The sequence below is a fragment of the Lissotriton helveticus genome, chromosome 5_1 (genome assembly GCF_964261635.1).
Source record: "Lissotriton helveticus chromosome 5_1, aLisHel1.1, whole genome shotgun sequence".
Lineage (NCBI taxonomy): Eukaryota > Metazoa > Chordata > Amphibia > Caudata > Salamandridae > Lissotriton > Lissotriton helveticus.
The window spans coordinates 455,270,456-455,283,349 of record NC_136065.1 but is presented as its reverse complement, the minus strand read 5'-3'; the positions used below and the strand labels follow the sequence as shown (position 1 = coordinate 455,283,349).

At 44.7% G+C, this 12,894-nt stretch overlaps 1 protein-coding gene across 1 annotated transcript in view; it reads left to right on the top strand.

Annotated features, from left to right (window-relative positions):
• The window catches only part of FRMPD2 (FERM and PDZ domain containing 2), a 446,136-nt gene that overhangs the window by 368,497 nt on the left and 64,745 nt on the right, over positions 1-12,894 (top strand). The window contains exons 35-37 of the mRNA XM_078640972.1: positions 1,599-1,672; positions 4,630-4,730; positions 6,486-6,625. Coding sequence (XP_078497098.1) covers positions 1,599-1,672; positions 4,630-4,730; positions 6,486-6,625 — 315 coding nt within the window. The remainder of the gene's footprint in view (positions 1-1,598; positions 1,673-4,629; positions 4,731-6,485; positions 6,626-12,894) is intronic.

The following is a 12,894-nucleotide window of genomic DNA, read 5'->3' as shown; positions in this document are numbered from 1 at the left end:
CCACAACAGAGCGAATCCCAGAGATATGCCTGTCCATTATGTTGCAAGAAGTGTGAACTTTACTTTCCAAAGGAGCCATCAAGAAGGTTATTGACTCGGAAACAATGGAGAGTTGCTACTCTTGCTATTTCCTCATGCCAGAGAAGGATGGAGACATTCAGCCAACCTTCATCCTCTGAATACCTTCCTACTGAAGAACAAATTTGCAATTCTCATGTAGGCAGTGAAAACTGACCTGTATGTCTTCCCAACTAAATTAGGTGGGTGGGCAGACCCGTCAGCCTCCAATGCTTTTACACCGTCGGGCCATCAGAGGAGTGTTCCATGGGGTAGACAGAGTAGTCTCCACAATCATTACATTAAAGGTCCGCCCACATTTAAATCGGGCAGGCGGAACATTATGTTGGTGGAAAGATTGCTCCGTTGCCATTGCATACCCTTTCCACCAACATGTAAATCAGGCCCTAAGTCCTCTAGGTTTACAATCCATGTACCACATATCAAAGCCATTCCGCTTCCCAAACAAGATCCTCTTAAAGATGTACCGTTGTGACTCTCAGACCTCTTTGTAGAATGTTATTTTCTTAGAGGCATGCAGCTCATTACTCAAGGACTTTTTCAAAGGCTCATACCCAGTTCATATATTTTCATAGTAGCCATGTATTCCTCTACTTGTGCTTTCTGTGTGTATTTCAGTACGGGTTCTTTTTTTTGAGGAGATACTTTTAGTCAGCAAGATCTTTGAAAACTTTAGGTTGAAGCTTGGTTGGCATGATCGCTCCTTATTTTAGTGTATTTGGTTGCATATTGTCTTCACAACAGATTTATAAGGAATAAAAGCTGGAAGCAACACCTTCTTGGTGATTCTGGAATTCTTAGGGCCTTATTATAACTACAGCGGTCCATCGAACCACTCTAGCCATGGTAGCGGTGCAGGCACTGCTGCACCGGCGGTCCGAAGCACCATTACTAATTGGGCAGTTGGACCGCATTGGCCTCGCCACAATGTTGCACCACGGTGTTGCGGCCATATTGAAGCTGCAATATGCATGGCAGGGACGCAACATGTTCCAAGTTTCCTCACTGCCACAGTTTTCATGGTGATGTGGCTGCCATGAAAAGTGTGGTGGTGAGCAAACAAAGGGGGTCCTACAGGGTCCCCTTGTGCGCCTGAGCCATGGGGTGCATGCAGGGGGACACATGTTGTGTTTTTCAAAGACACCGCCGTTTGACCTCCAAAGAACTGGCCAACTGATTTTGAAAGTCGTACTCTGGTGGGCAGTTTTTGATAGCTTTGGCAGTCTCGGGACGTGGCGTGGCAGCCTCGCTATGAGATCGCCAAAGTCATAATAAGGCCCTGAGTATTTGCTCCAAGTACATTGCAAAACGCACCCTTGCCAGTGACAGGGGAGGCACATATTGGGATGTAACCTTCAGATTTTTAAACTGAAAGCATGTTTTGAAAACATTTTTCCGAGCTTGTATGAAACAGCAGGATTTTACTCCAGTTATAAAGGAAGGGGATCTTGGACATCAGAATATCAAAGGAGTTATGTTTTACTTTGTGCATTAAAAAAAAAATCACTTATGTTTTGCAGCCAATGGAAAACAGGGACGCTGCATGGGAAGTACAGTTGGAAGTGAACCAGTATCCACTGCAAAAACCTCTCAGGTAATATGGCATGGTTCACTTGATCTGTGTCCTCAACTTGTAATGCTGAGATTGCTTCTCCGGGACCAATGAAACAGCTGCTTAATCCTTACAGAATAAGGTATTGAGTTACGAGTTCCCTGTGTACTCTTTGGGGCGATACCAGGGGCAGAATTAATGATTCTGGCTGGTATCTCCGGACAAGTCAATGGAGATCCTGAGTTAAACTCCTCAGAAAGCGGAATAACCTGTCAGCCTCAGAATTACTGGGTTATTTCAGGCAGACTGGATTAATTTGTCTAATTCAGGGAGTTCACTGATGACATTTACTACCTGCTACGAGCAGGTCGTAAATAAATGGGGCAAAGAGGTTTTTTTTTTTTTTTTGAAAACCTTTATTGTGACATAAGGCAGATACAATTGCAGGCCAGCAAGAGCACAGCCGGCCATTATCACAGAGACGGTCAATGCAAATCAATAAGTCAAAACACATACATCCCGCCTCCTAAAGTCCACATCAACACCCAGGATACTGTCGCACCATAGTGGTACCAGGATAAGAGAGGTTTTTTTTTTTTTAAAGTTCAGAGATAGAACAGGATCCGATGTCATACAATCCAGTAACACCAGAGATAGGGGACATCACAAATCAGGATATGCACATTCGGGACCACTGCAGGCGGGGCGCAGGCACTAACGCGCACTAAACAGGATAGACAACAAATAGTACATTACGCCCCCCAATGCAGCACACGCCCGCCGTACCTAAAAAGGAACTATTATAACATCCCCCATACTGGCTTGAGACATAAGAACATCCGGTAAGCCACCTACTACTCGGAATCCCAAAGATAAGAAAAAGAAAGAAAGGAAAGAAAAAGCCAAGCAGAGCAAGAGAGAAAAAGAGGCCCTAGAAACTGAAAAAGGGAAAGAAAAACAGAGAATACCCCCCACCCTGCACCCCTGCTTCCGGCTACGGCCTCCCCCTCAGCAGAGTGCCTGTCGCCCATTTTATGAAACCCGAGGTTTAGAAGAGAGAGAAAAGAAACTACCACCCACCTAGACTAAAAGAGGAACCCAAGCGAGGGAAGGAAAAGAAAGAAATGAAAAACGGAGGGGAGCCCTCTAACAGTCCCCCGGCCTCTCCCTCTGCAAATAACGTATGCGGACAGGATGTAAAACACCTCCGTTAAAAGCAATACAATAGAACAGTGCACTAGGCACAGGAGCAGCCCAGCATGGCAACAAATAAGACAATATGCCACACATCCCTCATAAACCCGCAAGCAGGAAGTATCGAAACGGAGGAAACATCATTTATCCTTGTCCTGTCCTGCGCATATCACGATGGCCCACCAAATCGTCGCACTCCAAATCCGCAATCGTAAGGAATAGGAATATCAGAGCAAACCCAGACAGCAGCAATTCTTTAGTGCTGCGATGCGATCGGACCTCATCCGAGCCCGCTTCCTGCCAGCGTGATGGACCCAACCTGACGCAATAACATGACTGCCACATCGCAATCGGCAAAGCAGAGCAGGGAAAGATTGTCACAGTGTTAAAACATGGTTGGAGCAGAACCAGAGATACCAACAGCATGGCGTGGAAAGAAAGTCCATCGCTCGGTTCCAAGCAGGAGCCCACGGATAGTTCTAGATCACGAATGTCACCAACTGGAGATGGCTCGAGAGCCCGTGTCCCGGATTCTAGGATATCAGTACCGGCGCCATATTGTCGCGTCTGGGTAAGAAGTGAAGCATACCACTGTGCGCCCACGAACCACCCGGGCTCATTAGTTCCGCCACAAAGACAACATCATCCAGCTTATCACCCAGTGAACGGGCATCCTGCTCCAAGGTATCGCGAAGGTCAGCTAGGGCAGCAAGGAGATCGCCAAGATGTAGTTCTGCTCCGTGCCCCCTTTTTGTCAAGCTCCCTTCCTCCATAGGATTCAAATCAGGTCGGGACTCGGTTTCACGGATGCAGCACTCTGCTCCCCTCGCTACGTTCCGAGGAAGCACCATCATAGATCGGGGCCGGGGCACGCGCAGCAGAGCATCAGGCATCATGGTATCACCAGCAGGGCACCCAAACAGTGGAGACGTAGCCAAAACACAGCTGCCGGGGGAGTCCGCGCTATTAAACGCGGCCGGGCTCAAATTCGGGATTCTCCCGCAATTAGCGGGACGGGTCTCACCACGGTCCCCGGCGGCAAGCGAGCAAAGTTCCCAAAAAAAGGACAAACGACCCAGGGGAACCATGAAGGGTCGATCTCTAACTCATGCCCCCAATCAGATGAGCGAGCGATCCGAAAATCGGCCGGTCCGATTCAATCCGGAGCCGACCGGCCCCTCACTGCAGCTGGTGGCCGTTGTTGTTCAATTGATGGCCGGTCCTGCAGTCAGACGAGTCCCCGGTCTTCAAGCTGCCTCGGGCCGCAAACGCCGCTGTCCGTTTCTCCCCGTGTGGAGGTGGTACAAACCTCGGGGACGCGCCATCGAGTACCGGAGCTGCTCCTGCGCCCGTGTGTGCCCTTTTTGAATCAGGATATCAGGCAGAAGGCGCCCTCTGGAGGAGATGGTACACGGAGCCGGGGGACTGGGCGGCCATCTTCAACGCCGGCTTGGCTCCTCCCCGGGGCAAAGAGGTTTGACAGAGGGGGGAGATAGTGGGGGGTGAGAAGTCAGGTGTGGCCATGTCAGACTATTGCCAGGCAGGGTGGGGCATTGTTTGCTGAAGTCCTTGTTGCTGGAGGGGGTGGAGAGGGCCAGGCTGTGTATCTGCCTTCAGCCCTTGCCACTCTCCAGTGTTTCTGTACCCATTAATCTCGGGCCCAGAAACACAAAACCACTTGAAGTTGTATAGAGTGGTAACCCGAATGGGGATCCTCCTCAGAGAAACCCATAATGGGAGCTTAAATATGCATATGCATTCCATTATTTTATTAAATCCTTTTATTGTTTTTTGTATTTTCTTAGAGTGCAGGCACGAAACGTATCTCCTCCAAAGTAAACTCATCCCAGCGGAGTGAGTCATCGCCTTTCCAGATTCACCAAAGCTCTGGGGATAACCACAGCAGGTACATTTCTATAGAATACCAAGTGATGTTAAATTGACTGTCTTCATGCAGAGCGAAGCTGCTGCACCATGAGAGGTAACCGAAGAGCCCCTTCCAGAATGCTAAGGTACTTAATGCCATGGATGTGGTTAGTATGGAATTCTAGTTATGGAAAGATTTGGGATGTGCATATAAACTGCAGGCTTGATCACTCTTAAGACCTCAGGAAGGAAACATCCGTAATTGACAAAGAAGCTGTAGAATTGGTAAAATAATAACTTTTGGTAATAAGTATATTAAACGTGGTCATGCCTCTCCTGGGATTTAAATGGATGATGTTGGTATTGTATGACTTGTACTGTACAAAAATATTTCATACATAATCTGCTGTGTAAGAGAATAATATCGGAAAATCAGTTTTCCGCTAAGAAGAACTACTCATTTTGTCCTGGGTTGCAGCTGGATGGTACTTGAATTTGAAGCACAGCCACTGATCTGAGGTGCAGACAAGAGAGGTCTTTGCAGCCCCTGTAAAGAAAGAGCAGCATCACTTCAAGATGTCACTGTGTAGCCTCTCTAGGCTTTCTTGGTTTCTTAAGTCTGTTAGTGGCAGAATGTCGCACCCCTGATTTACTTTAGACTGAAGGTTTGAGGTCTGGATCTGAGTTTTTTTGAAGTATTGCAGATTGTGGGTAAGTACACCAGATTGCGGATGGGAGATCTCCCTTAAATAACTCGTTTACTCCAAATTGTAGGCCAGATGGAAGCCGGGAGATACTCCTGCTTAGAAATAGTAGGCATTTTGTGGCAAGTTACTTTGAGGTACAATTAAATTGTGACTCAGGAGTTTCATTGCTACTTTAACTTGCAAGTGGAAGTCCTATTTTTTTAATTAGTTTGCTGCAGCTTGTATGTCAAAATCTCTCTAGATTCGATATGCTTCTTGCATCTCCAGTCTATGAGAGCAGTTTCTTTCTGGAGCCCCACTTTATGTCCCGGTAATAGGTGGTTGAATGTGTCAGTCAAAGTCATGAATTGTGCTAGATTCTAGTAAGAATTTGCCTCCAGGGAGTATGCCAGAGAGTAGCTGGATGAGAACTGTCTGGAGCTATTGAGTATAAGAGTTCAGGAAAGGGATCGCTCTACAGGAGGAGTGTTCAACAATTTTCAGTATATTCATAACATACATTTTTGTAAAACATTTGTAAATAACGGAGAAACTGACATGAGATGAAACCACTCTCCTTGACCTACATTAGACACCCCTGATCTATGGCTGTTAGATTAGTAAAGACTCTAAGTAACAGTATTCTTTCTGAGGTCCCTATATTGCTCCACACTATTGGTGCAGGTGCCATCGTATAGTAGCGGATGGCAAACGTTTGCCCATAGGGCCTGGAAGATGCCAGACCTTCCACAGGGGGTAAATTCACATCCATGAGTCTAGTTGGGCATCATGTACATAGTCTATGGTTATCCTGATATTTGAGCATGGATCTAAACTTTGTGGATCACTGTTAATCACCCTTGCTTTAAAATATTGGAGGAAGACATGATTGAAAGTGATGGTTTTCTCTAAATTGTCCAGGAACATTGTAGTAATAAGAATGGCAAGTTACGAGTCAGACTAGAAGCTGCTTCAAAGTTATGTGTGGCACCACCAATTGATCTCCACAAGTTTTTAGTTGAATGCCTTCATCTTTTCTTTTCCAGCACTGGACATTGTTCTGTTTAAGAGAGGTGATGTTATGTATTTCAATGTTTCCTTTATTACAGGGTTCACAATGGGCGAGAATCCCCCTTTGGTCCCATGCGCAGTACATCTTTAAAGAGGACAGACTGTCTCCGGGAGCCTGACAGCTGGAGCAGTGAGGAGGAGGACGCGTCCTCTTCAGGGACCTCAGTCCCTGAGACAGGTACAATGTCAAATTGACACTACATTGGCACTTCCTCTAGTATACATGGTTATTGCCAAGCCCAGTCGGATAAAAAAAGTGCTATTTCTAGCCAGCCGAGCCGGTCAAATGTAAATACAGCATGACAGCAGAAGTAATTTGCCATCTGATTTTGCCTGTTTTCCTAAGCACTTACAGCCTCATTACAAAATATCTGTTAGTGGGCCTGGTAATTCCAACCCTCAGAAATACCGTTACCAGCCAGAACTGTATCCACGAGGACTGGAACAACAAGTACATTCCAAGTTGGATCCTGAGGGTCCACGTAAAAATGATGAAAAACCAATGGTGAATTTAATACACCAGATTCCTGTTATTCCTCATTTACAGTTACCTTTCTCCAGTCCCTTGAGATTTTGGCTACTCTGAACAGCTTTTGTTATTAAGCGAACATGAACAGACCAACCGTTTTCCTGCATTACTCATGAACTCCTGTTACCAGGCCAATCAGGGACTACGAGTTACTAGAATTAGGCAGTTTGTTGGCTAATTTAGAGGATTTAGATTGAATATCATTCTAAAGTTACTCATTAAATTAATTCTTACTCTTATAATTGCCTATCGATAATTTTTAGTTTCAAGTCAGAGTAGCAGATTTGTTATTTCAGGAGTAATTTTGCAAAGTCCTATACATCATTTTTGAAGTTCAAGAAAAGCACATGAAACTTTTACTTAACCCGATTATGGTCCTCTTATCCCAGTCATTACATAGTGAGGGCAGTTCCACCAAAAGACAGGCCTTCTACATGCTAGTCCTTTTTTTTTTATTGTTACAGCTTAAAGTCTCCTCCCTCCTCCATTTCTTTAAGAAATAAGTCTAGAAAAGAGGTGTAACACTATATGGAAGGGACGAGAGGGAGGGTGAGGTGCTCACTGGGATGAGGAGGACCCTAATTGGTATAAAGTTATTGGTAAGTAATGGTTTAATTACCCTATCATAGGATCTTCTCGTCCCAGTTACTACATAGTGAGGAAATTACAAGCAATAAAATAAAGAACGTTTTACACCATGTTTTGATGGTCTAGCTTATTTATTGTGGACAACAATATCTTCATTGCGGGTTTTACAACAACAAACGCAAAATTATCAGTGGCTGAACTCATGACATCAAGTCTATAATGATTAAAACAGTATGATGAGACTTTCTTGTGGCAGCTTTGCATATCTCCTGGATTGGAACCCCAGAATCCCCTGCTCAAGAAGTAGAAACCAATCCAATCGATCAACCCTGAACTTGAGAAAGGAGAATCTCAACCAGGGATTTGTAAACTTGGCAAACAGCCCGACAAACCCAGCGGCTCACAGTGGGAGTTGTAAATTTCTTGCCTTTGTTGACGCTTCTAAACAAAATTAAAACTGCGATTGGTAGCTTGAACTCCTTAGTGTGTTGTAAATAAACCAGCAATGTCCTCTTTATATGTAAAGAGGAAGGCACTTGTTAGCCATCTCCTTCTTGAAAAACCGGGAGAATTACCTCCTGTTGTAAGTGAAACCTTGTATTTATCTTTGGAATTAACCCAATTCCCCATACCTTTTAAGCAGACACAATTGTCAATAAAAAGGCAGTTTTGCATGAGACCCACATCATATCTGCCACTTCTAGTGATTTAAATGGATATAATAGCAAACCCCCTCATCACAGTAAGCAAATCTCAGGTGGGTATGACAATCTGTGTGACTGGTTTGATGAAAACTCTTCAGTAACCTTAGAACTAAGGGGACAATCTTATCCATCTCACCACGAGAACCCCTAAAGGCTTTAATTACTGACCATTCTGCAGCTAAGCTAGAAGTGGCTATATTCTTCATAAAACCGTCTATTAAAAATTAATTATAAAATTAAAGGATTTGAAAGAGGTCGCCAATCACTGGATCTAATCCTTTAATATATCTCGACTTGGAAAAAGAACCCCAGTTTTTCTTATAGGAAGAAAGGTAAGACTCCTTTAGGGAGAGCTGACTATCCTTCAGTACATGGATGGAACATCCAATATTTTCCAGTGCTAGTCTCTCAAGTTCCAGACCATCGACTTCAGCTGTTGGACCTATTCCAAAGGTAATATCAGGAACTGAAGAGGGGACGTAAGTCTGACAAACCTGCCCCTGGAGAGACTCGACAACACAGGGAAACAGTGGCATCTTGGCCCGGAAGAAGCTATCAATATCACTGATACCCTCTCTTTCTGAATCATCCGAAGCACACTCAGGAGGATGGGAATTGGTGGGAAGGGACACAAGAGTCCTTGGGGCCAGGGAATCGATAGAACATCCACGTTCCATGCATGTTGACAGCTCACATCTGTGCAAAATACCAGGAGTAATGCATTGTGAGGAGAGGCAAACATGTCTATCCACGGAGGTCTGATCAGATTAGAATGTACAGTGGCTGAGATTGATGGTAAAAGACTGATGAAGGCAGATTGTGACAGGTTGCCTGCATGAAAATTCAGTTCTCCCATGAAAATTCAGTTCTCCCATGAATGCAGACTGCCTTCATCGAAATGAGATGCCTCTCAGCCCAAGCACAAATGAGCTAGGCCAACATGTTCATGTGGGCACTCTTTGTACCTCCCTGATGTGTATGATAGCATCTCATCACCTGGTTGTCTGCCTCTACTACAAGATTCTTGCCTGACATTTGGAGATGACAAAAAAATATTTGCTTTCCATACAGCAGACAGTTCCCTCCAATTGGAGGAATGAATCCTGCCCCCCTCTGATCCCTTGCCCTTTGATCTCCTGATCTCCCAGAGATGATCCCCAGCCCCACCAGCTGGCCTCTGTTGTTAACTGAATTGGGGAAGGAATCTGGAATGGAATACTGTTTTCTACATTGGGCTTGTGAAGCCACCAGCTCAAGTTGAACCACAGTTGTTCAAGTAGATTAATTGTCAATGTAACTGCTTTTTGCGCCTTAGGGAGAGAAGAACTGCAAATTAGGCCATCATCAAGCTATGGAAAGACTAGTATCCCCCTAAGTTTTAAAACTGCTACCTCTGGGGCCAATACCTTTGTGATGGTCCATGGGGCTATTGACTGGCCGAATGGTAGAACATGAAACTGCTAGTGCTTCTCGTCCACTGCAAACCTCAAACTAACTTGACTCAGCATGAACTGGAATATGAAAATAAGTGTTTTCCAAATTCAGATTTGCCAAAAAGTTGTTCCTTTGTAGCAGAGGAGTCATCAATTTTAGTGTGATCCTTTAGAAGGTTTCAACTTTAAGTACTTGTTCAGAGACTTCAGATTCAGTACTGGATGAAATGGGCCATCCAGTTTGCAGATTAAAACCTGAATTTAAAAAACATCTTCTTTCTCTTGATGCAAAGTGACTGGAACCATTGCCTTATTGTGTAGTATTTTCTCAACTCCTGTAAACGTTACTTCATTTTAGAGTTTGCCATTTGGTAAAGAATATGTTCTTCGGTGGAGGTTGAAGAAATGTCATCTAATAGCCCTGACAAATGATCAACAGTACACACTGATCTGAAATCTGGTATGTCAATTGAGATAGGAAACATTAAAGTCTTGCTCCTACCTCCAAGTAGTTGTTTTTGACTTGATTCTTGATGATTTACTTGCCTCAGATCAGGATTTGTTTCCAAACAAGGCTTTCTGACCTCAAGCCCAGTCTCAAAAGGGGACACCATTATATTGTTTCCCTTGAAGATTATGTTATTGAAAGAAAGATTTTGTCCTTTGGAACAATCTAAAGGGTTTCAAAATCTTCTTTTCTTCAGTGGACCTTTGGACCGTGTCAATATGGACCAGGATTTTTGATTAGCCTCAAGCTTACAGAGCTTCATTCAAATCTTTCTGCACCTAGCTACTTCTGCTCCTGATATGAATGCCCACAAATGATCAAAGGTCACATTGTCAAATGAAAGTAACTGGGACAGAATTTCCACCTTTGCCAGGATTGGAGAGGAATCACCTATAAAATCAAACATATTTTCAAAGTACTTTAATAGAAATTGGGAAGCATAATCGGCGTAGGTGCTAGCACGTAACCCAACATTGGAAGTCGCATATGATCTCATTAAGGTTGATTACACTTTTTTCTTTATTGCGTCTGACAAAGGAGATTCCTCAAAGGATAAGGAAGAAGAAGATGCCATTGAAGGCAAAATAGAGTATATCTTCCAGATTTGGGGAAATGTATACGCCAACAGTTCAATCAGGTACTTCTTGTTTAGGAATTGTGGGATATTTTGCTTATCAATGTCTCTCCATTCTTTGGCAATTATGTCGTTTATCAGATCCTGAAGAGGGAAGTACTGTATAGAGCTAAAAACCCTTCTTCATACAGGATTTTAGGGCTAACTCCAAAAACAAACCTTAGATGGACTAATATGTCTGAAAAAACATTCCCTGAATGTATTTTCCTTTTGGTCAATCGTCCTAATCTTCATCAGGGTCACATTTCTGGTTTTTAGCTTGCGGGATGTTTAGAGCAAGCTTCCACCTCTTTGTTGTGTCCTGGAGGGCTGTCTTTGATATCTCAAAATATCCTCTTCTTCCAAAACCTGCATTTTGTTTATTTTTTGTGCAATTTTGCCCAAAGCAGTTGATGATACTGCCAATACTGCCATACAAGAAGCAGGAAAAGCAGTGCTAAGGGTACTACTTCCTCTTTACACCTGTGTCCCAGCAACTAATTCTAATGTAACAGAAAATATGGTTGCTTAAGAAACCGGAGTGCCACCTCCCCTCAGCTAAGCAGGCGTAAAGTACACTACCCAGGGGCCAGAGAGCTGCTTGTTATCCTATCTACTGATCGGCCTACCTGCAGACCGCAAGCAAAGCTCCCGACACTGCACGTAAACAGGGAGTGTGGTCACGGGTGGTGCACACAACTCCAGTTGAAATCTTCCAACGGTGATTACCAAACACCATAAAAACATTCAACATGTACTTAAAATAAAGAATAGCATGCCTCATAACTATCTTGTACAGGAACTAGAACAAGAATGGATGAGGGATGGGGTAGCCTTGCAGCTATGACTATAAAACAGAAAATGTATGTAGAGAGCCTGTCTGGGGCGTGATCACCAAGTTATGTAATGACTGGGATGAGGAGGTCCTATCAGGGGGTAATGGGAGTTCATAATGACTTTCACACATTGACAACCTATTTATCTGTTTCCAGTGCCAAAGCCAGTGTGCCATGGGCCTTAGTGCAAGGAAAGTAGTTGGCCCCCGGACGCTGTTTGAGCTGTGAAATACAGTAATAATAAGGGTCCAGTGGGCCTTCACACCCTCTGTGCCCCGGTGCCACTGCATCTGCTGCACCAAAGGAAGCTGCACCCCTGCCTGTGTCAAAAAGAAATACAATTAAAACTGAAAAATAAAGGAGAAACAGTCTAGCATCAGTATCATCATAAAAAGCAGGGCTGTTCCTCCTCAGGAGTGGAGGAGCGTTGCCCCTGCTGCTGTGAGCGCAGCGGACAAACACATATAAATAAAATGGCATGTCATTGCCATTTTTAGGTCGAGGACCTAAAGGCTGCGCTTGCGCAGTCTTTGGTCGGAGATTTAATGTTTTTTAGACAGGGCTTGAACCCGCCTCTCTCCTCCACCTCTTTTCCATTGGCTGGCTTCCTAAACGGAGGCCAGCCATTGGAGGAGAGGGGCATCACTCAAATCAAGCCCCATCTCTTTCGGATTCGGGGGCGTGTTTTTGCGTTCTTTCCACCTGTGACGTCATCCGTCACTCAGAACGCCAAAACACGCCCCCGAATCCGAAAATGTTTGGAGCTTTGCGGCCGCCATTTTGCTGCTCGGTAAAACCAGGAGAGCAGCGTCTACAGCGTCTATCGAGGACATGAGGTAAGTTTTTCGTGCCTTCTGTCCCCTGTTTGTTTTTTTGCCTCTTTTTCCCGGTTTGTGCCGTTATTTGTGTTTTCTGTCCCATAATTGTACGTTTGTGCCGTTTTTCGTGTTGTGCCGTTTTTCATGCGCAAATTGACGACTTTATCTGAAAGAGCACAGCTTTTCAAGTACATGCTTCTAGGGTCCCTGCTTCCTGTTCTCCCGGTCCGCTCTAGCTGCTTGTCTAGCCTCGGGCCTGGAATGCCGTGTTTGTGGACCAGTGGCGGCGCGTGCGCAGGGCTGTGTGCACAGAGCTGTGTGCTGGCCTCGGGCCTGGAATGCCATGTTTGTGCAGCTAATAGAGCCTGGGAGAACGCGATTGCCCTCGCGCCGTTCCCTCTTCAGTGAACACATTCAC